The sequence below is a fragment of the Rhinatrema bivittatum genome, chromosome 6 (assembly GCF_901001135.1).
Source record: "Rhinatrema bivittatum chromosome 6, aRhiBiv1.1, whole genome shotgun sequence".
Lineage (NCBI taxonomy): Eukaryota > Metazoa > Chordata > Amphibia > Gymnophiona > Rhinatrematidae > Rhinatrema > Rhinatrema bivittatum.
Window position 1 is genome coordinate 123,180,363 of NC_042620.1, and position 27,086 is coordinate 123,207,448.

The 27,086-nt window shown below is 45.4% G+C and overlaps 2 protein-coding genes across 2 annotated transcripts in view; one reads left to right on the plus strand and one right to left on the minus strand.

Annotated features, from left to right (window-relative positions):
• Positions 1-23,232, minus strand: part of FKBP7 (FKBP prolyl isomerase 7) — a 44,529-nt gene extending 21,297 nt beyond the window's left edge. The window contains exons 1-3 of the mRNA XM_029605897.1: positions 23,067-23,232; positions 21,934-22,109; positions 9,537-9,688 (exon numbers count right to left, since the gene is read on the minus strand). Of these exons, the coding sequence (XP_029461757.1) occupies positions 9,537-9,688; positions 21,934-22,109; positions 23,067-23,150 (412 nt within the window). The 5' untranslated portion in view covers positions 23,151-23,232. The remainder of the gene's footprint in view (positions 1-9,536; positions 9,689-21,933; positions 22,110-23,066) is intronic.
• The window catches only part of PLEKHA3 (pleckstrin homology domain containing A3), an 88,991-nt gene continuing 85,116 nt past the window's right edge, over positions 23,212-27,086 (plus strand). Inside the window, 1 exon segment of the mRNA XM_029605896.1 lies at positions 23,212-23,524. Within this exon segment, the coding sequence (XP_029461756.1) occupies positions 23,485-23,524 (40 nt within the window). The 5' untranslated portion in view covers positions 23,212-23,484.

Genomic DNA, 27,086 nt, shown 5'->3' on the forward strand with positions numbered 1-27,086 from the left:
TTAAAACTGATTATCCAAACCTGATTAAAAGATAAGAAACAGAGAAAGAATAAATGGTAAGTTTTCTCAGTAGAGATAGGTAAACAGTGGAGTGCCTTAAGGATTTGTAGTCCAGTGCTTTTTAATATATTTATAAATGATCTGGAAAAGGGAATAACGAGTGAGGTGATCAAATTTGCAGATGACACAAAATTATTCCGAGTTGTGAAATCACTAGCAGATTGTGAAAAACTGCAGGAAGATCATGCATTCAAATGGCAGATGAAATTTAATGTGGACAAATGCAAAGTGATGCACATGGGTAAAATGAACCCACACTATAGTTATATGATGTTAGGTTCCATATTAGGATCTGGAAAAGGATCTGGGTGTCATTGTGGACAAAACTCTGAAATTCTCAGCTTAGTGTGTGGCAGCAATCAAAAAAAGTGAAAGGAATGTTAGGAATTATAAGGAAAGTAATGGAGAATAAAATGCACGATGTCATAATACCTCTGTAAAGCTCCATGGCGAAACCACATCTAGAGTAATGTGTGCAATTCTGGTCACCACAACTCAAAAAAAGATATAGCTGAACTGGAAACGGTACAGAGAAGGGTGGCCAAAATGATAAAGGGGATGGCTCCTCTATGAGGAAAGGCTAAAGAGATTAGGGCTGTTCAGCTTGGAGAAGAGATGGCTGAGTGGGGATATGACAGAGGTCTATAAAATGAGTGGAATAGGATGGGTAAATGTGAATTGGTTATTTACTCTTTCAAAAAATACAAAAACTAGGGGATACTTCAAGAGTTAATAAGTGGCACATTTAAAACAAATCAGCATAGCTGGGTTTAAAAAAGGTTTGGACAAGTTCTTGGAGAAGTCCATAAAATACTATTGACCAGTAGACTTGGGGGAAAGCTAATACTTATTCCTGGGCGTTAGCAACATGGGATCTACCTACAATTTGGGATCTTGCTAGGTACTTGTGGCCTGGATTGGTTACTGTTGGAAACAAGATACTGGGCTTAATGGATCCTCAGTCTGATCCAGTATGACACTTCTTAAGTTCTTATATTCTTTTTGAGAAACCAGCTGGCCAACCAAACACCAGCAGTTGAGATGTGAAAAGTGCTGCACCTAGCTCTCAGCCAAAGAATTTTAACACAAGATTTGGCCTATGAGAGACAGTGGAATCCACAGTTAACCTTTTCTGTTTAATGACTCTGCGCTGTAGAACCACAGGTTATATCACTAAAGGAAATAATTAGAAATAATTTTATATCATTGCTTCCTGCTGAGGAAGGAAATAATCAAGATCATATACAATCAACAAATGGTGCTGAAGAGCCATTTAAATATAGGTAATTCAAAATGTCAGCTAGGTTAACATGTTGCCCGCAAGTGTGAGGCGGGAAAAAACAGCACTAGAAGTGCTCTAAAAAAAGAGAGTAACTTTAAGGTTAATTTCTTTTTATTCAAGCTTAATGCATGTCAGGAACTGAAAGTGGACACACAGCAGCTGATGGTCAGGACCAAGGCACCAGAACAGAATCAGGAGGCAGAGGAGTAATTAGACAGGCAGAGTTAATGCAACATCAAGAGGCAGACCAAGGTCAGGGCAGGTGGAGTTCAAATGCAGTCAAGGGGCAAGCAACAAGTCAGGTGCAGGCAGCAGACAAAGCTAAGTCAAGGATCAAGCCAGGTCACAGATGAAAGCAGGAGCACATGGAACCAAACCTGTGGCTCAGGCATCAGCTCAGAAGACAGAGCTTCTTTTATAGGAATGCAGTGATGATGTCACCAGGTTGCACCCATAGGAAATCATGTGTACTGGGTCTATAAAACTGCTAAATTGTTGATATGCCTTAGACACAGCTACAGGATGCATCGGGTGATCAGAACTCTAGGAGGCATGCTGGACTCAGGATTTTGAGGTACGGAATGCTGACCACCATGCAGTACCCCTTGGACGGCAGAATATTACAGAGCATACAATGAGAACATTAGTTTCTGCCAAGTAACAGCTTGAAAAGAGACATCAAACTTTACTGCAGGTGAAAATGAGCACTTTAATGTGAAATGTCCAATTATCTTATTTATTATTTTCTACATTCATTCTTGTGTCATTATTCTCATGGAATTATGAAAACCCGAGTAACAGAAAAGATCACTCATTTGTTCTCCATGGACAAGGAAGACAATAGTGAGTCACAAGAGAAAGGAGGTGCCATCCAATGGCGCCAAGACAGAAAAGCTCTCTCAGAGCCCAGAAAAAATGAGGTTTTCTAAGCATGTATAGGAGTTCCTGTGCAGCCGTGGTCATGCAAATATCCTCGGTCTTTTTTCTTCCACTCCTGCAAAAGGACACGTTTTTGCTCTCTCTCTCTGTCTCTCTCTTCCTTAATCTGCTATTTGACATATTTGTTAACTGCTATTACTATATTTTTTCTTTCACTAGTATTTTTATTTTCATTTTGTTGTTTGCGAGTGTCCTAAAAAATGCGAGTGTCCTAAAAAAAATTTTTTTTTTCTTTCAAAACTGTAAAAATTGGAGTTTGACTTAGCTTCAATTTCTGCAATGGCAGACAAAAAAAATGGACTTCACAAGATGTTCCAGGTGTTCCTACAAAGTATCTCCAGCAGATTATGACAACTGCTGTCTTTGTTGTTTGGAACTCACAGATGAAATCCCTAACTGTGCTATCTGAACCCAAATGTCTCCTTGAAATTCAGTCTCACAATTAAAAAAATATTTGATTTCTTCTTAACCTTCAGTGGCAGCTAAGAAGAAATCACCGGCTGAGGAACCAGTACTTAAAGCAAAAAGACCTGAATCCTCTCATGCTAAACACCACGATCAGGAAAGCCTTAGCACAGGCATCATTCCCCCTCTAGCAAAGAAAGAGAGAAGCTGCGCATTTTGGCTCCAAAACAGACACTGTCTGTGCTGAGAACACCTCGGTGCACAAGATCAAGATACCTCTGCTACTTGGTGCTGAGGTCTCACTGGCACCACCAAAAAGCAAAGGTGCCATCCAGGGCCAGATTAAGAAGCGGGTCAACTGGGCAATCACCCGGGTCATCTATTGCTAGAGCGCTGAAACCACAGGTCTGGCCAACCAGTGTCACACGGGCTGCATGGGGCTCTCTGTGTGTGGCTTGTGAGTGAAAATCCTTCCTTCTAACACCAGCCTGACCATGTTCCCTGCGAGTCTCCCCCTTCTCACCAGCCAGCTCATGGGCAGAAGTTGTAAGTCTACAGGTGGAGCTCAACCTGTCTGCAGCCAAAAACAGAGTAGAGTGAACTGGGGAGCCGTGGGCAAAGTCTATGTTGCCTGCGGCCAAAGATGATGGAAAATGGCCAGAATGACAGCTAAGAATGTGAGCTTATGGGAGAAAGAGGAAGAGTGACTGTGAGGATGCTTGTGTGTGTGTGTGTGTGGGGCAGCCTGTATCTAGGGATTCTCCACCTGTGAAGACTACTACAGGAAAATTGGTTCTTACCTGCTAATTTTCGTTCCTGTAGTACCACAGATCAGTCCAGACTCCTGGGTTTTGCCTCCCCTCTAGCAGATGGAGACAGAGAAGTTTTAATGGACTCCGTCCTATACCCCTGAGGTGCCAACTAGAGTCTGTCAGTATTACATTGTACCCAAGCAGAAAGATTAAAGCATAACTTCCACAAAAACAACCTCCAATGAACGAAACCATGCCCATAATCGTTCCTTGAAAAGGGGGGCATTCGGTAAACTTGCAGAAATATGACTAACTATCGGCCAAGCGGACTCTCCGTTTTCCCATGGGCGGGACTCTGGACTGATTCGTGGTACTACAGGAATGAAAATTAGCAGGTAAGAACCAATTTTCCTTTCCCTGTACGTACCCAGATCAGTCCAGACTCCTGGGATGTACCAAAGCTTCCCTAACCAGGGTGGGACTGAGAAAGTCCCACTCGGAGTACACTGGCCCTGAAGGATCCGGGCTCAGGGGCCCGGACATCTAGACGATAATGCCTGGCAAAAGTGTGCGTAGATTTCCAGGTAGCCGCCCCACAAATTTCCTGCGGCGACACCTGTTGACATTCCACCCATGAGGCCGCTTGCGATCAAGTAGAATGAGCTTTAAGACCAACCGGAATCGGACGGCCCTGAACAAGGTAATTCGAAATAATAGCTTCCTTTAGCCAGCGTGCAATAGTGGCCCTTGAAGCTTTATGACCCGTCCTGGGTCCACTCCACAGAATAAACAGATGGTCCAAAAGACAGGAACTGTTCGTGACCTCCAAGTAACGCAACAACACCCTCTTTATGTCCAACTTCCTTAAATCCCTAGACTCTGGAGTAGAAGAATCCAAACCCGCGAAAGAAGGGAGCACCACTGACAGATTCAAATGAAAGGAGGACACCACTTTCGGGAGAAAGGAGGGAACTGTTCTTAAGGAGACTCCTGCTTCAGAAATCCATAAGAAGGGCTCCCTGCAAGAAAAGGCCTGAAGCTCGGAAACACGCCTTGCTGAGGAGGTAGCCACAAGATAAACGACCTTCAATGTCAGATTCTTCAGGGCTCGTTTCAATGGCTCAAAAGGAGCATTACAAAGGGTATGGAGAACCAGATTGAGCTTCCACGAAGGACAGGGGTTCTGGACAGGAGGACGCAAATGCTTAGCCCCTCTCAGAAAACGAGCCACATCTGGATGAGATGCTAGCGCAACCCCCCAGCACCTTTCCATGAAAATAACCAAGGGCTGCCTCCTGAACTCGCAGGGACTTAAACGCCAGCCCCTTGGCTAATCCAGCCTGTAAAAAATCCAGAACATCCGGAATTGAAGCCCTGGACGGCTGTACTTCATGGTCTAGACACCAGGATGCAAACATTCCCCAAACTCTAACGTACACCATGGAGGTAGAAGTTTTATGGGAATGTAAGAGCATGGCAATAACCTCATTCGAGTAACCCTTACTCCTTAATCGCTGCCTTTCAAAAGCCATGCCGCTAGACAAAAGCGATCTACCTCTCCGAAACAAATGGGGCCTTGTTGCAGGAGATTCGGAGACGGCCGAAATCTCTGCAGACCATCCACTGCTAGATTCAGAAGGTTGGCAAACCACGGACGCCTTGGCCACTCCAGAGCCAAGAGTATCACCTTGCCCAGATGAACTTCGATGCGGCGCAGAACGTTTCCGACCAACGGCCATGGCGGAAAGACGTACAACAGAACGTCCTTTTGCCAGGGACTAGAGCATCTATCCCCTCTGCTCCTGGTTCCCATCGCCGACTGAAAAATCAAGGAGCCTTGGCATTGTGGCACGTCGCCATGAGATCCATGGAGGGCATGGTCCAGCGTGTGCACAGAAGACGAAAGGCCTCTTCGGAGAGTTCCCACTCCCCCAGGTCCGACCTGGTGGCGGCTGAGAAAATCGGCTTCCACATTGTCCACCCCGGCAAAGTGAGAGGCCTCAATCTTGTAGAGGTGTTACTCCGCCCAGTTGATTAAAAGCTGAGCTTCTGCCGCCACCGGACGACTCCTGGTTCCCCCCTGATGACTGATGTAAGCCTTGTCAGAGAGTACCATCACTGATCGTCCCTCTACTAAAGGAAGGAGGGCCTGCAGCGCCAACCGAACCACTTTGGTTTCCAACCAATTGATCGACCAGGAGGATTCTGTTCTTGTCCATTGGCCTTGCACTGTCGTTCCTTGACAAACCGCTCCCCACCGGGAGAGGCTGGCATCGGTGGTTACCACTATCCAGGGAATTTCCAAATCCACCCCCCGCCGTAAATTGTCTGGACACAGCCACCAAAGAAGACTGGAGCGTGCCGAATCTGTCAGTGGGAGGAGAAGATGAAACTGTTCGGAGAGTGGATTCCACTGGGAGAACAAGGCTGACTGAAGAGGACGCATGTGCGCAAAGGCATAAGGCACCAGTTCGAGAGTGGAAGCCATCGAACCAAGGACCTGCAAATAATCCCAGACCTTTGACGAGGCATGGATCGCAAGGACTCCACCTGAGTGAGAAGCTTGGACAATCTTTCCTCTGTAAGAAAACCCTTTCCCAAGATCGTGTTGAACCGAGCACCCAAAAACTCCAAGGACTGGGAGGGAACCAGGTGACTCTGTTCGGGTTGACCACCCAACCCAACGAGCTCAACATCTGTAGCACCCTCTGCACCGCTGTTCTGCAAAGGTGTTCTGACTTCGCTCGAATCAGCCAATCGTCCAGGTAGGGTTGTACCAGAATCCCCTCCTTTCGCAGGGCCGCTGCCACAAACACCATCACCTTGGTGAAGACTCTGGGCGCCGTCACCAGACCAAGTGGTAGAGCACAAAATTGAAAATGATGCCCCAGGATCACAAACCGCAAATATTTCTGATGATCTGGGCATATAGGAATATGCAAGTAAACTTCTGTCAGATCCAGAGATGCTAGAAATTCCCCTATGTGTACAGACGCTATCATCTGAAAACGAGGCAATTTAGAGTCCGACTGACTCTCTTTAAGTCTTGGATGGGACGAATGGTGCCCTCCTTCTTGGGCACCACGAAGTAGATGGAGTAGCGCCCTCGCCTGAGCTCTCCTGCGGGTACCGGAACTATGGCGCCTAGGTCCTGTACCGCCCGGTGTTTTTGGTGGTACCCGCATGGGGAAACCATGTACCGCTCGTGGATTGGCCGAGCAAAATCTAACGCGTAACCGTGTTCTACTATACTGAGGACCCACTGATCTGAGGTTAAGTTGGTCCACTCTTCTAGAAAAAGGGATAACCTCCCCCCTATTCTTGGGACGGAAGAGAGGACTGGCCTCGCTTCATAGAGTTCACTTGGGACCCCCATGAGATTGTGGGGCTCCATCTCTGGCAGGCCGGCGCCCTCGAAAGGACTGATTCCAAGAAGACTGGCGGCCGGGACCCTGTCGAAAGGACAAACCGGTGGACCGTGAAGAGCGAATCAGGCGATTTCCCTGGAAATCTCGCCCGTTGAGGAAAGGATCCTTTCGTCCTGGGTCTATCCTCCGGCAACCTATGAACTTTATTCTCCCCCAGAGATTTTATCATGTCCTCCAATTGCTGCCCGAAAAGCAGCTTACACTTGGAGGGTAAGGAACCTAGTTGAGCCTTAGACGAAACATCTGTAGCCCAGTGTCTAAGCCAGAGGAGCCTGCAGGCGAACATGGCCGAAACCATAGTCCTGCCAGAAGTTCGTAACAGATCATAAAACGCGTCAGCACTGTAAGCTACCGCCGCCTCCAGGCGCCCCGCTTGCACCGCCACACTCGCAGAAAGGGATGCTGCTGCTTGCAAATCCTGCACCCAGTGGAGACTGACTCGTAGAGTGAAACCTCTCATGATCTTAAAGACCTCTATCATATCCCCCCTCAAACTCTTTTTAAGTTGCAACTCCAATTTGCGATCCTGCAAATCCTTCAGGGCAGTGGCTCCTGTTACCGGGATGGTGGTTTTCTTGGTCACTGCCGAGACCACGACGTTCAACTTAGGGACCTTAAGGAGGTCCAGCGCTTCTTCCGGAAGCGGGTAAAACTTGTCCATAGCCCGACTTACCTTTAAACCAAGGTCTGGAGTGTCCCACTCCTTAAACAGAAAATCCGTAACTGACATATGAAACAGAAAGGATCGAACTGGACCCCTGAGCCCCACCATTACGGCATCCATAGCCCCAAACTGCGAGTCCTCCGGAGGAACCTCAATGCCCAGCTCCACCAGAATGGCTGGGATAAGTGGACCTGGTTCATCCCTTCTGAACAGGCGGACCACTTTGGGATCATTGCCCTCCACTAGAGGCGCGCTCACTGTCTTGGCCGGCTGGAGCTGGTAATCCTGATCCGCATCCGTTCACTCACCAGGGGTTTGTGGAGGAGACTCCCCTTCATCCGCACCATCCATATCTGAACCATATCTGAACTGTCCACCGGACCGGAGAGGGCGTTTGGCCTTGAAGGCTTCTATGCCACTGTGTGACTTGGTACGCCTGTGGAGTGATGAGACTCCTGTCCCAGTCCCCAGCGATGCTGGGACCTCATAGAGTACTTTAGTACCCTGGCTCTTTGCTGCTTTCCGTGCTTTGAAGGCTTTATGCAGCAACAAAACAAAATTGGAGGAGAACGAGGAAGAAGACTCATCCAAGTCTTTCCCCTGTTCTTCCTCTAAGGAAGAGATCTGAGCTGCCTACAAGTTGCCCCCCCAGGGGCAGCAGGGCGCGGCGAAAGAGGTGGTGGGGAGCTCCCCTCCCCCAGGGCAGCCTTCTCCTGCTCTCTGAACGTTCGCAGTAAGGCTTCAGTACCTGCGCTGAGGAGAAAAGGGTCCTGAGGCTGCCGCAGCAATTTTGCCCTCCCAGGGTCCCTGCGTGCTCTAGAGCTGCTGCGATGCGATTTCGCCGGAATCGGCTTCCCCGAAGAGCCTTCCCCTCCAGACAAGCAACCGGTACAAACTCCAGCCCGCAGCCGCACCATGCAGCATGATCCCCGAGCTAAATTAGGATCAGGGCCCGAAAAAAGAACCAATGTGACCAAGACAAACCCCCGGGAGCTTGTAGGAACTGAAAAGGATGGCAAAAACGGCATCGGAAGGAAGGAGGGCCGAAAGAGACCGCTAGGCTGGCTCAGAAATTAAATAAATCACCTCAGCGTTGTATTTCCTGTGTGTGGATCTTCAGAGGGTGAGTGAATCAGGCTCCCCGGTATCACCCTCAGCCGCGGGCAGTTACAGGGCTCCCAACCCTCTGCTACCAGGGGGGATGGTCCCACCAGGACCTAGCAACTCCCTGGGAGGCTTAAAGAGATATCTTCTCTCTTGGCTTTTTTCTGGTTTTGTTTTTTTTTTTTACTAAATCCTTGTCTTTTTAAGATTCCCGAAGGAATGAATACCAACAAACTAAAAACCTAACACCAAACCCAGACTAAAGGTTTTGCACCTCCACCATCTGCTGGAGACAGAGAAATACTGACAGACTCTAGGTGGCACCTCAGGGGTATAGGATGGAGTCTATTAAAACTTCTCTGTCTCCATCTGCTGGAGGGGAGGCAAAACACAAGAGTCTGGACTGATCCGGGGACATACAGGGAAATCCTTCTTTTCCTTGGAGAAAGACAAAGTTGTTTACCCGATAGAGGAGTTCTTTGAGGTCAGCAGGAGGTAAATCCTCACAGAACCCACCCACCTCCCCTTATCAATGGATCCTGTATTCAAAGTTAGCTATTTTAAGAACAGAGGGAGTCTCACACATCTATGACATGGGATAGCATTCACATTCTTAATGGAGCATGCAAAAGTCCTCTAAAAGCTTTGTAGTAAACTTCATCAGCCGGGCTCCATCTGATGATGTCACCCACCTGTGAGGACTTAATTCTGCTGTCCTCGGAGAACATCTGATAAAGGTAAGCAACTTTGCTTTACCTTAGTTTTGTTCTGCCTTAAAGATCAGCATAGCCTGCCTCATGGAAACAAACAGCAAGAATCCAAATGTTAGATAAACAGTTTTTTAACGCTTCACAATCTACTATTTAGCAAAAGATAAAAATATCAAATGTATTTTCTTTTACCTGCACCATGTATTCCATATGCTAATGAAGGGGGTATGGTCACTTTCCTTTTTTCTCCAGGACACATATTCATCATGGCAATCTCTAGGCCTTTTATTACTTGTCCGACGCCAAGGACAAACCATTTCGGGTGGCCATCCTTCTCTGAACGACTATAGGAAGAATATTTTTACAAAGCATTCCGTAACATTAGGAAACTCAGAATCTTAAGGTAGAATTCACCACCCTCTTTCAACAGAAGATAAACCAATCTGTGTAAACTTTAAACCCAACCTGCTGATCTACTGGAAGAAAATCAATTAGTTTAGCACTGGAAAAATAATGCACCCTGTTCAAACTTTTGATATACCTTTATGCTGGAATTTTATTGATTAGAAAAGTTAGAATTAGCCAATAGGCAGCAGCATAAAGATTTGAATCGAAACAAAGATTTTACAAAGCTAATGAGAGTAAGGAATGGGCTACGTTTGTATTAGGGACTTTTAATTTATAATTGTATTTGTTATATTATGCTGTTTTGAAGTACTATATTACTTTTTATGATGATTTTATTTCTTTGTATGATGCAAACAAATTTGGGTCCCCTTTTTGGGACAGAAATATAGAAGCACGAGTGTGAAAAAAAATCAGTTAGTCTGCTTACATACTTACTCACTTTTACAATGACATGATGTGTCTAGTAATCAGTCTGTCTAAAGGAAGTATGTACCACTAAGTGGCACAAAGACAAGCCTAAAGTCTGAAGGCAAGGGTTTATTTCTTTCTTTATTAAAAAGTTTGCCTCTGGCACAGTAGCCTTGAAGCAAGGTAGAAATGTTTCAATCTAACCTGCGTAAACCTCATGGCAGAGTGCACCAGTTTTCCTTAACCTCCTCGTCATTCTTTCTGCCTCCCAAAAACTTACCGGTAATTACATTTTTCAGACTTTTTATCTTACTGCTGAGATATTTTTAAATATGGACTTGGCATATGAGCTCTGTTTAACTTTAAACAATTCCGCTACTTAAAAATTCAACTCTTTTGCCTGAATCCTATCTCCCTGCCTGGATTTGCTTTGCATCTGCTACTGGGGGATTAACTGAAAGAGACTATAGGATCAAACTAGTCCTGCACTGAATAATGCATTGATACTTTATATTTTTTTTATCAAGCTTAGAGCATTGCTGAACAAAGGTTAATCACAGCTGCTGACTGCTATCCTCTACAATTTGTTATGTGTGCCATCTGTGTAGGATTGTAAATTACAAACAACTCGCCCAAGAGCATTTGCTTATGTGGCACCTGCATTGTGGAATGCACTACTGACAGCATTATGTGCATTATCTGATATAAAAATAATTAGAAAGAAGGTAAAAACATATCTTTTTAATAATGCTTTTAAATGTTTTAATAACTTTAATATTCAATATTGTTGAATGTTTTAATGTAATCTGTGAAATTGTTTTATGCACTGTAATTATGAATGTTTACATTGTTAACTTCATGGAACACACTTTGCGTGATATAAAAGCCGCTAAATAAAAAAATAAAATAAAAACTGCGGGTCCCTGCATGTCTGAATCCACCTCACAAAGTGCTGGGGCCCAGTGAGCTGCTGAGGCAAGAGATTGTGGCTCTTGAGTTTGTGCCACACTGAAAAACAGCGGAAAAAAAAATATTAAGCAGAGTTGCTTACCTGCAACAGGCTTTCTCCGAGGACAGTAGGATGTTAGTCTTCACGCATGGGAGACATCATCTGATGAAGCCCTGACACGGAAACTTATGTTAAAGTTTCTAGAAATTTGACTTGCCACACTGGGCATGCCCAGTATGCCCTATACCATGCAACACGCATCCTCGTGGGGGTCCCTCTTTGGTCTTATAACATAAAATTATATAAAAACAAAAATAGGAGAAACCCAGCTCTATGGTGTTGCGCTTGGAGGTGGACCCTTGTCCTGGAGCAGTGTGGAACGGCTCCCTGGTCGGGCCCAGGAAGCACCTGCCACCAGGTGGCGGTGCACAGGAGGAGACAGAGGCTAGCTGGAGCTTCCCCACTGGGCCCGCGGTCCCCCGGGGAGGAGCCCTTGGGGACCCGGGCCGCTTGGGCTTAGGTGGGCCTCGCAGGGTCTCCCAGATAGGAAGGGTAGAAGTGTGCCCACCAGGATCAAGGGTGCGCGGTCGATGTCTTGACTGGAGGCCTGCGAGATCAATGAATACCAGTACAGTGTCTGTGATGACAAGGCTAGGAGCAGGGCCAGAATCAAGGAGGCGTGATCAACGATAGCCGAGGTTGAGTTCCAAGGATCAGTCCGAGAGTGGTCAGCCTCTGACCACTCTCGGACTGATCACACTCTCGGACTGACCACACTCTGACCACATCTGACCTCTGGAACCTGACCCCTGCTTTAGCAGGGGTCAGTTTCCAGAGGTCAGATGTGGTCAAGGAGGCAGGCAAAGGTCAATACCAGGGAGTCAGTCCAAGAGGTACTACCTGGGGAACGCAGGAACAGACAGATGCTGGAACACGAGGACGCTGGGATAGGACTGGAACAAGGCTGGAACAAGTGATGAGACACGGAGGCAAACTAGTACACACATGGTCGACAAACTAGTACAGCATCTGGTCGACACATGGTGTCGACCAGATGCTGTGCTCGATGGTAATCCAGCCGGCTAGGTCTCCGGTCATCGATGAACATGGGATACCGGACGGAACGGAATGGCACGACTCCAGGAGACAGTCTACAGGAGAGTCTACAGTCTACAGGAGAGTGGTCCGGGGTGAGCAAATGAACAGGACAGTGATGTTCCGATTGGCGTCGATGTTCTTGGAATTCTTGATGTGGGAGCTTGAACCCACGAGCTTGGAATCAATTGTTCTTGGAAGCGCCGGTTTGGGGGCTTGAACCCACAACCTTATGATCAAAGTCTCTTATTGACTCTATGGTGGATCAGAGTCTCTTAGGCCTTAACCTATGCGCCACAAGTGAGGCCTGGTGCGCTGAGGAAGGCCCGGTGACTGCCGCCGCGGGACACCAAGGCCTGGAGGAGCTAGCAGCCGCTGCCGGAGAGGCCAACCCGGGACCAGCAGTGGAGTTTATTTATTTATTTATTTGACATATTTATATACCGTTTTACCAATCAAAGATTGAACAAAGCGGTTTACAGCCATAAAAATAAAATCAAATGAAAATAAATTCAAATAAAAATATAAAGATAGAATAAAAATACAAATAATATCTTGATCAATAAAATTAAAAGAATAGGACTAATTATTACATTATAAAAACAAGGAAAGAGTTGGAAAGGTGAGCAGGCCCATGCGCGGGCCGAGCGCAGACGGGGTGCGCAACATATGGTCTGGTGGGCGGGTTTCGTGCAGACTAACATCCTGCTATCCTTGGAGAACACCTGTTACAGGTAAGCAACTCTGCTTTCTCCGAGGACAAGCAGGATGGTAGTTCTCACACATGGGTGAAAACCTAGCTACAGGCTATTCCCCAACATAAAAGGACACCCAAACCAGGTGCCAATGGGTATAACAACAACAGTGCCGTTGGTAACAAGAGGCGGGAGACAACTTGAACCCAAATAAAGAGTCCTAGGCGGGGAGAGTTGGGTTCTATCCCTCAAACAGATTCTGAAGGACAGATCTGCCAAAACTACTGACATGTCGGACATGCCTATCCAAGCAATAGTGAGATGTGAATGTGAGGAGAGAACTCCACATTGCAGCCTTGCAGATCTCCTCCATGGGAACTGCTCACAAGTAGGCCACTGACACTGCCATGGCTCAGACAGAATGAGTCATAACATGACCCTCAAGATGCAGTCCCACCTAAGCATAACAGAAGGAGATGCAATTTGCTAGCCACTTCAATAGTGTCTGTTTGGCAAAGGCAATGCCCAACCTATTCCTAGCTAAAGTAACAAAAAGTTGGGTGGACTGTCTATGGGCTTCTGTCTGTTCTAGATAGAAGGCTAAGGCTTGCTTGCAGGCCACACTGTGCAGGGCTCATTTGCCTTGGTGTGAATGGGGTCTGGGAAAGAATGTTGGCAGGCCGGTGAACTGGTTAAGATGGAAATCCAAACTACCTTAGGCAGGAAAATAGGGTGCTTACGCAAGTCTACCCTGTAATGATAAAACTTAGTGTAAGATGCATAAGTCATTAAGGCCTTAAACTTGTTGACCCTGAGCGCTGAGGTGACCACCACCAAAAATATGACCTTCCAGCTGAGGTACTTCAAGTGAAGGGTGCACAGTGGCTCAAAAGGAGCTTTCATCAGTTGACTTAACATTACATTGCGGTCCCAAATCACAGTGGGAGACCTTAGGGGAGGCTTCAATTGAAGCAGGCCCCGCATAAAACATACAACTATAGGCTGTACAGAGATGGGTGTACCATCTACACCATGGTGGTATACTCCAACTGCACACAGATGAAGTCTATTGGAGATTGTTTTCAAGCCAGCCTCCGACAGGTGTAGAAGGTAGTCAAGCACCATTTGTGTCGGGCAGGAGAACAGATCTAGGGCCTTCTGCTCACACCACACAGAAAACCTCCTCCATTTCAGCCCATAGACTTTCTAGTGGAAGGCTTTCTAGAGGCCACTAGGAACATCCTCTGAGAGATCGAGTGGTTGCAGGATTAACCTCTCAACATCCTCAACATGCAGGATTAACCTCTCAAGAGTGACAGGGCCTGGAGATTGGGATGTCTCAACTTGCCTTGATCTTACATGATGAGATCCAGGGACGTCCCAAGACTGATAGGTCTCCGAATGGACAACTCCCTTAGAAGTGGAAACCAAACCTGTCTCGGCCAATAAGGGGTTATGAGGATCATAGTTCCCTATGCCTCGCAAAACTTCAAGAGAGTCTATGCCACTAATGGAATAGAGGATACGCCTACAGAAGACCCTTCCCAATGTTGGGCAAGGGCATCCAAGGCTGGTTTGCCGTCTGATCTGATCAGGGAGCAGAACCGAGGCATATTTCTGTTGCAAAGGGACACGAAGAAATCCACATCTGTGCTCCCCCAGAGCCGGACTATTCAATTCACAACCCCCTGGTCCAGGGATCACTCGTGGGGTCTGAAGGCGCAACTCAGTTTGTCCAATACCACGTTCTCCATCCCCGCCAGGTACATGGCCCTGAGCACCATCCTGTGGCACAGGACCCATGACAAGATCTGGACCGCTTCTTGACACAGAAGATACGATCCCATACCTCTCTGCTTGTTGACATACAGATTGCCACTTAGTTGTCAGTTTGGATCAGGACAACTTTATTGGACAGCAGATCTTTTAAAGCCCATAGCGTGTATCTGATTGCCCAAAGCTCCAGGATGTTGATCTGATAACAGCTTTCCAGAGTAGACCAGTGCTGAACCTATCTACATGAGCTCTCCAGCCCAGGATGGATGCATCCGTGGTTAGGACAATTTGGGTAGGAGGACTTTGAGAAGAAATCTCCCATTCCAAATCTGAAAGTACTTGCCACTAGAACACAGAGTCCCGGAGGGGCAAGGTGACTCGGATGCAATCCTGGAGGTTCTGCGTGGCCTGGTGCCACTGTGACCTCAGTGTCCAATGGGCTCTGCACGTGAAATCGTGTCAAGGGAGTGACATGAACAGTTGTGGCCATATGGCCCAACAGCTTCAACATGTGCCAGGCTGACATCTGCTGGTCCTATTGAATCTCTGCCAAGATCATCGACAAAATGACGGCCCTGTGACGAGGCAGGAAGGCCTTGGCTTGAGCTGTGTCTAGCAGGGCTCCTGTGAAGTCCAATTGAGGTGATAGGCTGAGATTGGCCTTCAGGTAGTTGATGATGTACCCTAGTGATTCCAACACCTGGATGGTCAAGCGCATGGACCTGTTGGCACCTACCTAAGACATGCTCTTGACCAGCCAATTGTCTAGATAAGGGAAAACATGCACCTCCAGCCTGCAGCGGTGCGCTGCCACCACAGCTAGGCATTTTGTGAAGACTCATGGGGAAGTGAGCGGACATTGCTGTTGAGAACTATGTTGACCAAACAGTCTAAATAGTGAGAATAGGTGAAATTCAAGAGGTGAGCGGTTGGTGTTAAGACATCTTTGACACACATTGGTGGTGACTGGGTAAAGTTGTTGGTTTGAATATTTGGTAATTAAAATGTTTTTAGATGTTTTTGTAAATGCTTGCTATTTAATATTAATATTCATGATTACCATGTTTGTGCTCTATAATAGACAGCAGATTAAGAAAAGTCCATACAACGAGAATGATATAGATGTTCCCTAAAATGGAAATGAAGAAATAATAGCTTAGTAGTGATCCCCTGAGGAAACCATCTGGGTGAAACGAGAGTCTCTCGTCGGGAGCTTCATAAATATTAAGAGAAAAGGGAATGGTGCAAGGAAGCATTGTTGGATGTTTTGCTGTAATAAATGAAATTGAATAAGAACATCAAAATATAATTAATGTGAGGGAAATGTTTACAACTGCTGTATAATTACTGGCACATGAAATATATGTATGTATTTTAATATAATAGGGATAGGTGCAATATTGTATTAGGGATAGGTGCAATATTGTATTATGCGGATGAATGTTAGAAGATTTTACATGTATGTGAAACTAAGTTATAAAAAATTAATAAAATTTGTGTTTATAATAGACACAGGTATATGTTTGTATATTTATTCATGATAGAATAATACCTGTAGATTGCCCATTTGTTATCATTTATATTTGACGAAGCTATGTGGGCAATAAGCATGGTTCCCTGAAACACCTTTCTCCCAAGAGCATCCATTGCTGTGACCCTTCCCCGGGGATGCCGAGGTATGGGTCTGAGAATGCTTGGCTCTCTTGAGAGCGGAGTCAACCACCACTGACTGGTGGGGCAACTGTCGCTTATCGAATCCAGCAACCTTATGGACAACGTAAACCCCGTCAGACTTCTTGTTCATGGGAGGCACTGAGGGGATGTTCCCCTATCTTCAGTAGCAATTCCTTAAGACATTGTATAATGGGACCACCACAATCTCCTTAGAAGTCTCCACGAACTGGAAGATCTCAAGCATTTTGTGCCTGCCATCCTCCTCTGTCAATAACTGAAATTGAATGGTTTCCGCCATCTCTCTCACAAAACCTGCAAAGGTTAAGTCCTCAGGTGGAGACTTCCTTCAATCTTCTAGCGGACAGGGGTCTGAGAGGAGACCTTTAGAGCCATTGGAGGAGAACTCTGTGGTGTCATCCCCCCCCCAGGGGTCATAGGGATCCTCATCCTCACTATAAGCAACAGGGGATGGTGCCCTAGGCAATTGGCCTTTGTCCAGCAGGCTATAGGCCTCAGCCAGCTTGGGCAGAGCTTCCTCTTCTGAGGAACCGACAACAACCGCTGAATTAGTAGGGGGAGGCTGCAGTTCCCGGTGGGCACAGACGCCAGCACATGAACAGACGCCAGATGGGTCTGTAACACTGAGCTTCTCCAACAGTGGTTCTAGAACAGATGATACTGGCTTCAGTGCAATCGGTGCCACAGCACCGATGCCCTACATCACCTGCTCAACCGCCAGTTTGCTCAAGCTCCTCCTCGAACATTGCTGATGCCAACACCAACTGGGAGGAAGGAGGGGTGGCCAGATCCTCTTTGGACTCATGAGGCGGATCAGTGACTGGCATTAGCACTGGTGGAGTCTGTCGTGGACCCCCAGCACCGATGGAGGACTGGCACTCCTCATTGTGGGGTCGCTTTGGGGGCATCACAGCATGAGCTGGTACATCCCTGTGCCCGGAACTGTGCATCGACAGGGACCGATGTCAATGCTTCTTCAGCCTCCCCCAATAATCAACATGGTCCTTCCCCGGTGCCAAGGCTGATGATGAGGAACCAGACATCCTCAACCTGGAGAAGACCAACAATGGTCGGTCTCCAGCGCCCCTATCCACCAATGGCACCGACGGAACTGACAGACCCACCAATGTTGATGGCTCGGTGTCCATCGATTCTGCTCTGAGGACCTTCAATGCCGATGGCTTGGTCTGTTCCAACCCGAAACATTGTTCCATCTTGTTGAGCCAAAGACAATGTCCCCTTCAGGGTCATCTGTGAGCATTTGCAGGAACCCCGGATGTCATGCAATTCCATCAGGCAGAGGCCATATACCTTATGGGGATCTATGATGGACATGGTCCTAGGGCACCGAGGGCATTGTCCAGGAAACCAGATGCGGCCATGACTAGACGAAATAAAAGGGAAGCAAAATCAAAATTAGGAGGGTGGCCAATGTAACCCCAATATTTAAAAAGGGCTCCAGGGGCGAACCGGGTAACTATAGACCAGTGAGCCTGACTTCAGTGCTGGGAAAAATAGTGGCAACTATACTAAAGATCAAAATCGTAGGGCATATAGAAAGACATGGTTTAATGAAACACAGTCAACATAGATTTACCCAAGGGAAGTCTTGCCTAACAAATCTGCTTCATTTTTTTGAAGAGGTTAATAAACATGTGGATAAAGGTGAACCAGTAGATGTAGCATATTTGGATTTTCAGAAGGCGTTTAACAAAGTCCCTCATGAGAGGCTTCTAAGAAAACTAAAAAGTCATGGGATAGGAGGCGATGTCCTTTCGTGGATTACAAACTGGTTAAAAGACAGGAAATAGAGAGTAGGATTAAATGGTCAATTTTCTCAGTGGAAAAGGTTAAACAGTGGAGGGCCTCAGGGATCTGTACTTGGACTGATGCTTTTCAATATATATATATAAATGATCTGAAAAGGAATACGAGTGAGATTATCAAATTTGCGGACAATACAAAATTATTCAGAGTAGTTCCATCACAAGTGGATTGTGATAAATTGCAGGAGGACCTTGTGAGACTGGAAGATTGGGCATCCAAATGGCAGATGAAATTTAATGTGGACAAGTGCAAAGTGTTGCATATAGGGAAAAATACACCCAGGAAAAAGATCTAGGCATCATAGTGGATAATACTTTAAAATCGTTGGCTCAGTGTGCTGCAGAAGTCAAAAAAGCAAACAGAATGTTAGGAATTATTTGGAAGGGAATGGTTAATAAAATGGAAGATGTCATAATGCCTCTGTATCGCTCCATGGTAAGACCGCACCTTGAATACTGTGTACAATTCTGGTCGCCGAATCTCAAAAAAGATATAGTTGCTAGAGAAGGGCAACCAAAATGATAAAGGGGATGGAACAGCTCCCCTATGAGGAAAGGCTGAAGAGGTTAGGGCTGAGGGGGGATATGATAGAGGTCTTTAAGATCATGAGAGGTCTTGAACAGTAGATGTGAATCGGTTATTTACTTTCGAATAATAGAAGAACTAGGGGGCATTCCATGAAGTTAGCGAGTACCACATTTAAGACTAATCAGAGAAAATTATTTTTCACTCAACGCAAAAGAAAGCTCTGGAATTTGTTGCCAGAGGATGTGGTTAGTGCAGTTAGTGTAGCTGGGTTCAAAAAGGTTTGGATAAATTCTTGGAGGAGAAGTCCATTAACTGCTATTAATCAAGTTTACTTAGGGAATAGCCACTGCTATTAATTGCATCAGTAGCATGGGATCTTCTTAGTGCTTGGGTAATTGCCAGGTTCTTAAGGCCTGGTTTGGCCTCTGTTGGAAACAGGATGCTGGGCTTGATGGACCCTTGGTCTGACCCAGCATGGCAATTTCTTATGTTCTTAAAATTGATGGCGGAGGGTGTCGATGGCCAGTGGGCACCAAAACACTGCCACCGCGGGGGAATCAACTGCTAAAGGAAACTTACCAATAAATTATGAAAACCCTGTCTAGGAATGCTACGAGAATAGATCAAGAGGGACCCAGCATCAAATGCAGGCAAACAAATCCACAAAAACAGTGAAAGAAGAAAAAAGTGTTCCACATAGGCCAAAAAGAGCTCACAAACCGTGATGCTGCAGCTCTGCGGAAAAATAGAGATTGAAGAGGGACCCTGTATGGATGCGTGGTATAGGGCATGCTGGGCTTGGCCAGTGTGGCAAGTCAAAGTTCTAGAAACTATGACATAAGTTTTCTGTGATGGGTTCCATCTAATAATGTCACTCATGTGTGAGGACTACCACCCTGCTTGTCCTCACAGAAATGGTCAGAAAGGTTATTTTTTTCATCACTGCATATATAGTGGTATTTGACGGTAGCTATTTATTTAAAAACTTTTCTATACCGTCATTAAGTTAGGTACCATCATAACGGTTTACAATAAGGCACAAATAATAATATTGGAAACTATAATAAATCTATCATTAATTAGGTGCCAAGACTTTACAGTAACATAGCTCGTTTACAATTACTCATAATTGGAAGTGTTATATCATAATATATCATGTCCATTCTGTATTATAACAGATTTTAAAATTCTAAAATCAAGAGCAAACATGTTTAAAATAAAAAATAGAATATATATATCCGTGTAGATTGCGGTAGCATGCTTGAGTGTTCTGTGATCGCTTTTCTTATTCTCCGTGTTCTAATCTCCTTTCTCTTTGTTGTACGCCTGTTTGAATAACCATGTTTTTAAATGTTTTCTGAAGGTTTTGATGTCTCTTTGCAAGGTAGTTTTAGAATGCTGTTTGAAAGTCTGAATGTGAAAGCCACCGAGAGGAAAACAACTGACTGCATGAAGCATCTCAACATGCGTGATTTTTCCTTTTCAGAATTTCCTCTCTCAGTTCATTGATTTTTTAAAATGCAATGTTTTTTATATATTGCTTTCTGCTGAAATGTATTTTGTGTTTGCTGATTGGGAAGTGTGATGTTTGTGTTCCCTGCCCTCCCAGCATTCCTACTCCACTTCTGCAGTTTTTGCTTGAATGCATTAGCTCTTAGCACCCTGGTCCCAGAACACTAGAAGGTTCTTGCTCATGATATGTATTTGCAGATGATGGGGCCGATGCAAAAAAAATGTGTCGAAAGTGGGTGCTAAGTGTTCAACACCCGCTTTCCTAATATGCACCTAGGCACCTCTCCTGGGGGTGCCATGCAATATTTAAATTAGGGGTCACGCTGCCAAGGAGGCGCTAGGGTCGATTGCGTGCCCCCTAGTGCCTCCTTGGCAGTGGGAATTTCCCTAACCTAGCCACTGGCTTAAGTCGGAGGATGTACAGAAAAGTAGTATTTTCTGCTTTTCTGTACAACTGTTTGGGGTGCTCAGAAATTAACGCCGGCTCTGGGCAGGGGTTAATTTCTGAGTGTAAAAATGTACGGATTGGATGTACAATTTTTTTTTGCATGTGGGGTGACTAATAGCCTCATCGACATGCATTTGCATTGATGAACATTATTAGTTTTGCAGTGTGTTGGACGCGCGTTGTGGATGCGCTAATCCCCTTATAGTGTAAGGGGCTGTGGATGTGCATCCAAAACGCACGTCTGACAGCGGGTTAAACAGTGTGCTCGGTTAAGCGCATTGTTTTGCATCGGCCCCAATATGGCTAAACCTTATGAGGAATACAGAGGTCACTCAAATTAAAAGAGGTGCCAGTACATGGAGGGGAAACTAACTGCCTTGGCTCATAGGCCTCTGATCTTTCCTGCCCAGTTTAATGGTGTAGCTTTGTCTTCAGAAAAAAAGAATGGGAAAGAAATTGGCGATAAAATGATCTGTGTTGGGTTACAGCATGGAGGACTGATCCCATGGTCTGCATGATGGTGGAAGTTACTACAAAAAGTCATGATATGGAAAACAGATTACTCTTAAATTCCATCTTCTGTGGTGTGTGCAGAATGAGCTTAAGGGGTTGTTACTATATGTGATTTTTAAAGTAAACTGGCACATTATCATGCATCTGTTATCATATGCTGAACATAAGATGCTGTGCTTATAAACATTAAAACTTATTAAATGTTAAATTGTGAATTTAACTATTTTTTTTAATTAATCCTATTGCATTATTTACATTTTCACTATCTTGAGCTAATCCAGACATTATTTTACAAATAATTACAGTTCAGATTCCGATAGAACCCTGAATACAGGTACAGGCATCAATGCAAAATTAAGAACATATCTGAAGATGCATATGTCAATGGCTACTAACTAAAGCACAAATCATAAAATATAATTATTTTAGTTATTTTTTACTTGTATAATGCTGGTCTAAAGTAGAACTGCTAAGTGATCCACCTTCTAGAGGAAGACTACCATAGCGCTGGCTTTTTGAAATATGCATTTTGAGACAATGCTGATCTGAAATGTAAAAAAATAGACTAGATACCACAGTGCATTTGGACATAATAATTTAAAAAGGTTGTAATGATCACGTGCCACTTTTCAGAACGTGAATCAACCGGTATTTCTATTTGAAGCGATCCAGCTCAATGCTTAGATTTAGTTTTATCTGCGATAGGTAAACATGAAAAACAACATGGCAGTCACCTACCTGCAGTAAAATTTGGAGCCATTTGCTAGGTAGCCATCATAATGGGCATTTAGAAGATCTCCTTTTTTGCTTTTTGGATTGCATTCATTTGGAAGATGCAAATGTTCTATTTTGACTTCTTCTTTGGCATCTTCAGTCTTTTCTCCATAGATATGATTTGTAAGGAGGTTAAAAATCTGCAAGAAGAAAATTACTTTGGTGGAGAAAAACATGTTTGCTAAACTTTTCCTCCCTGATGCACTTATGTATATATTCCAAAACTCTGCTCTGCCGTTCTTCCACTTGAACACGTGGCACTCTTAAACAGGCTGTAGGAGGCAGGGCAACACATACTTTTTCTGAAGGAATGCTTTTTTTTTTTTTTTACAGGAAGAGGGAATCAACTAACTTTATTGTTCACTAGAACAAACAATGTAATGCAGCTACTGATTGGTCAACCTCTTTCCTCCTAGACAGAGAATGATTTCTCTGCCCAATTTGCTTTCCTGACACAGACCATATACATTCCTATTGTTGTGCTTCAGAATCCTATACAGGCATCAGATGGCTATATGAATGAAGCACAAACACTTGAAGAGTCTGACTATAATGAAAATGATGCACCATGAGTTTCAGTAAAAGAAATATAAAAAATAAATAAAAATAAAAATACATTTTTCTATCTTGTCATCTCTCATTAGTGTCTTTTTAACCTCCCTTCTTTACAGCTCTTTCTTCCCCTACAATTCAGTAACTACTTTTAAACAGGAAAAGTAATTGTTTTGCTTTGACCTAAATCATAACATCATCGTGTCCTTTAACGGAATCGGGCAGCAGGACGTTAACTCCTCCCCCCCCCCCATGCTGTACAGCTGAGATAGTTCATAGCTTTGATCACAGCAAAAAAGAGGTTAAGATAAAAAGTAACATTTTAATAGTACGAAACATCCCTTTTACACAATTTAAATAAAACATTTATTCAAAACCCAATTATAATACCATCACTTAATATTTTACTATGTGCCATCAAATCCACAATCTAAAAGAATTTTTATACGGTTTCCTGTCTCCTTCCCCCCTCCACCAGTGCATTGTGGTACCCTCTTAAGTCTAATAGAACTACAATACACTACGATGTAAATGCAAACACCAACATTAAACCGAAGTCTCCGTCCAGAAAATGATGTCACTGCGGCAATGACGTCATAACACAACCCGTCCCTGCCGACCTCTGTCATTCGTTGAAAGGGCGGACCAGAAAATATTATATGTGTACTTTGATTGGTACACAGCCTATCAATCTACGGCAAGCAACGTAAGGACGCCAGCGGTGTGACCCAGAAGTTCCTCCCTTTCTCGGCTTACGTTTAGGAAGTGAGCGGTTACGGTAGGGTCACGGAAAGGTTACGGGGGAGGCGGCTGAGACAATGAGCAGCTGCTGCCCAGCGGTGGCGGAGGAGCATCGGGAACCAGCGCAGGCCACCGGTTTGTAGGGCTTGAGGCCGGATGAAGTCAGTGCCCGCGGCCGAACTCTGCCGGGGAGATGCAGAGCGCCGCTGAATGAGCTGAGCGATGGAAGGCGTTCTCTACAAATGGACCAATTATATCGCAGGTACTCTGGCCACCGGCCACTCCCTCCGCCTTGTAACCGTTCATTCCCATGGCCCCATCCTCTGCTCTCTCTCCAGATACACTCGGGATTACCGAGGCTTCGGGTATCTGCCGCTTGCTGCTAATATGTTTCGAAGATAACCGGTCGCTTGTAGAGCGGCCTCTGCTCCCGAAACCAAGAACAGACGAGCCAACGTTAGGGACAGAAGATAACGGCAGATAAAAACCGCAAGGCCCATCTAGTCTACTTGGTATCCATACATTCAAACATAATATTAAAAACATGACAAACTCGAATTCAATAAACTGTATAATAAGCCTCAAAGTTGAGTTAAAAGTGGAGGGAAATTAGGAATCAATTTGAAAGGCCTGTCTAAATGAGAAGTTTTTCAGCTCTTTATGGAATACTTTACTGAAAAATTGTAGCCATAGATACTTGGTAAAGCATTCAAGTAAATTCATTTTTTTATGATTATAAAAAGGGCCAAAGCCCTTTACTAACATACGGGCTGATACAGTACAGTCCGATGGAGCGCGCTGTTAACCCTCGATTGGACGCGCGTTTTCGATGCGCTAGTGTTACCCCTTATTCAGTAAGGGGTCAAAAACGCGTGTCCAAACCCCCCCTCGAACCTAATAGCACCCCCAACATGCAAATGCATGTTGATGGCCCTATTAGGTATTCCCGTGCGATTCAGAAAGGAAAATGTGCAGCCAAGCTGCACATTTTACTTTCAGAAATTAGCGCCTACCCAAAGGTAGGTGCTAATTTCTTCGGGCGCCGGGAAAGTGGCGATATTAAGTCGGAGGTCCCGAAAGTTACCAAAAGGTAAAAAAAAAAATGAAGTTGGCTCACGAGTCGAAAACCGGATGCTCAATTTTGCTGGCGTCCGGTTTCTGAACCTGTGCCTGTCAGCGGGCTCGAGAACCGTCGCTGTCAAACCCACTGACAGCTGCCGCTCTGGTCCAAAAGGAGGCGCTAGGGACGCGCTAGTGTCCCTAGTGCCACCTTTTATTTACTGCCGGGCCTAATTTGCATACTGAATCACGCGCACAGGCGAATGGGCGTTTGCCCGCTCTCCCACGGACTTTACTGTATCAGCCCGTGTGTTTATCGAATTTCCTTACAACTGAAAAATGTTAACAGCTTGTATATTATTTATACCGTTAAGATGCCTGGATGTATCTTTCATATTCAGAGCAGAAAAAGTTAAGTGCTTTGGTGATTAAAATGTGGCTCTTAGTGCCTGATTGAAAGATGAAAAGTTTATGCTTGTACCCTCACCAGGCTGGTGTGAGGAGTAGGGATGTGAATCGTGTCCTCGATCGTCTTAACGATCGATTTCGGCTAGGAGGGGGAGGGAATCGTATTGTTGCCGTTTGGGGGGGTAAAATATCGTGAAAAATCGTGAAAAATCGAAAAACCGGCACATTAAAACCCCCTAAAACCCACACCCGACCCTTTAAATTAAATCCCCCACCCAAATAACTTAAATAACCTGCGGGTCCAGCGGCGGTCCGGAACGGCAGCGGTCCGGAACGGGCTCCTGCTCCTCAATCTTGTCGTCTTCAGCCGGCGCCATTTTCCAAAATGGCGCCGAAAAATGGCGGCGGCCATAGACGAAAAAGATTGGACGGCAGGAGGTCCTTCCGGACCCCCGCTGGACTTTTGGCAAGTCTCGTGGGGGTCAGGAGGCCCCCCACAAGCTGGCCAAAAGTTCCTGGAGGTCCAGCGGGGGTCAGGGAGCGATTTCCCGCCGCGAATCGTTTTCGTACGGAAAATGGCGCCGGCCATACGCGTATGGCCGGCGCCATTTTCCGTACGGAAAATGGCGCCGGCAGGAGATCGACTGCAGGAGGTCGTTCAGCGAGGCGCCGGAACCCTCGCTGAACGACCTCCTGCAGTCGATCTCCTGCCGGCGCCATTTTCCGTACGAAAACGATTCGCGGCGGGAAATCGCTCCCTGACCCCCGCTGGACCTCCAGGAACTTTTGGCCAGCTTGTGGGGGGCCTCCTGACCCCCACGAGACTTGCCAAAAGTCCAGCGGGGGTCCGGAAGGACCTCCTGCCGTCCAATCTTTTTCGTCTATGGCCGCCGCCATTTTTCGGCGCCATTTTGGAAAATGGCGCCGGCTGAAGACGACAAGATTGAGGAGCAGGAGCCCGTTCCGGACCGCTGCCGTTCCGGACCGCCGCTGGACCCGCAGGTTATTTAAGTTATTGGGGGGGGGGTTCGGGAGGGTGGGGGATTTAATTTAAAGGGTCGGGGGTGGGTTTTAGGGGGTTTTAGTGTGCCGGCTCACGATTCTAACGATTTATAACGATAAATCGTTAGAATCTGTATTGTATTGTGTTCCATAACGGTTTAAGACGATATTAAAATTATCGGACGATAATTTTAATCGTCCTAAAACGATTCACATCCCTAGTGAGGAGTACCTGCCACCGGGGCCAAGCTCTAATGAGATTATGATGTTGCAGCTTCTGTTGGACTTAAAGAAATAGAGAGCATATGGTTTAGATAAAGAGGGGTGAAGGCTTGGGGGTAGAGAAAGGCTGGGATATGATAGAGATCTTGAATGAGTAGATGTGAATTGGTTATTTACACTTTTGGATAATAGGACTAGGGGGCACTCCATGAAGTTAGTAAGTAGCACATTTAAGACTAAATGGAGAAAATTCTTTTTCACTCAATGCGCAATTAAGCTGTGGAATTCGTTGCCAGAGGATGTGGTTAATGCAGTTAGTGTAGCTGGGTTTAAAAAAGGTTTGGGTAAGTTCTTGGAGGAGAAGTCCATTAACTACTATTATTCAAGTTGACTTAAGGAATGGCCTCTGCTATTACTGGCATCAGTAGCATGGGATCTTCTTAATGTTTGGGTACTTGCCAGGTTCTTGTGGCCTGGTTTGGCCTCTGGAAATAGGATGCTGGGCTTGATGGACCCTTTGACTCAGCATGGCAATTTCTTATGCTCTTAAAGTAAAGAAATGGCAGTTACACAATAAATAAAAATTAGGAAAAAGAGCAATACATTATAAAGAGAGAATCATTTTGATTGCTTACTGTTTTTAAATATTTTTCTTCTTCTGATCATATAACCCCCTTCCATCTGTCTTAGTCTATATGTTTGTCTTCATTTTATTGGGGGGGGGTTTTTTTGTGTTTTTTTTTGGGGGCATTATTTTTGGAGTCCTTCTCTAGACCAGTGGTTCTCAACCTTTTTTCTGTCGGGTCACACCTGATAGATCCTCACATGCAAGAGAGACTGAACATGACAGTCACAAAGCTAACCCCATCCCACCCCCAACCCTCAGTAATGGGTATAAAGCAGAACTAGAACATTCCCTGTACAACTCACCATACAAAAAAGATATTCTGGTGTTATCTCAATAACAGCAACGCAAACTCCCTCTACTACCAGGCGCAATAGCCCTACTTATAAAAAGACAGCAGTTCACCACCAATGCATGTCCAATTGAGAGAAAACAAATAAAATGAGGTATTTTGTGCCTACATGCAGGTTAAAATATCTCACCTCTGTCATACACACAAGATTGACCT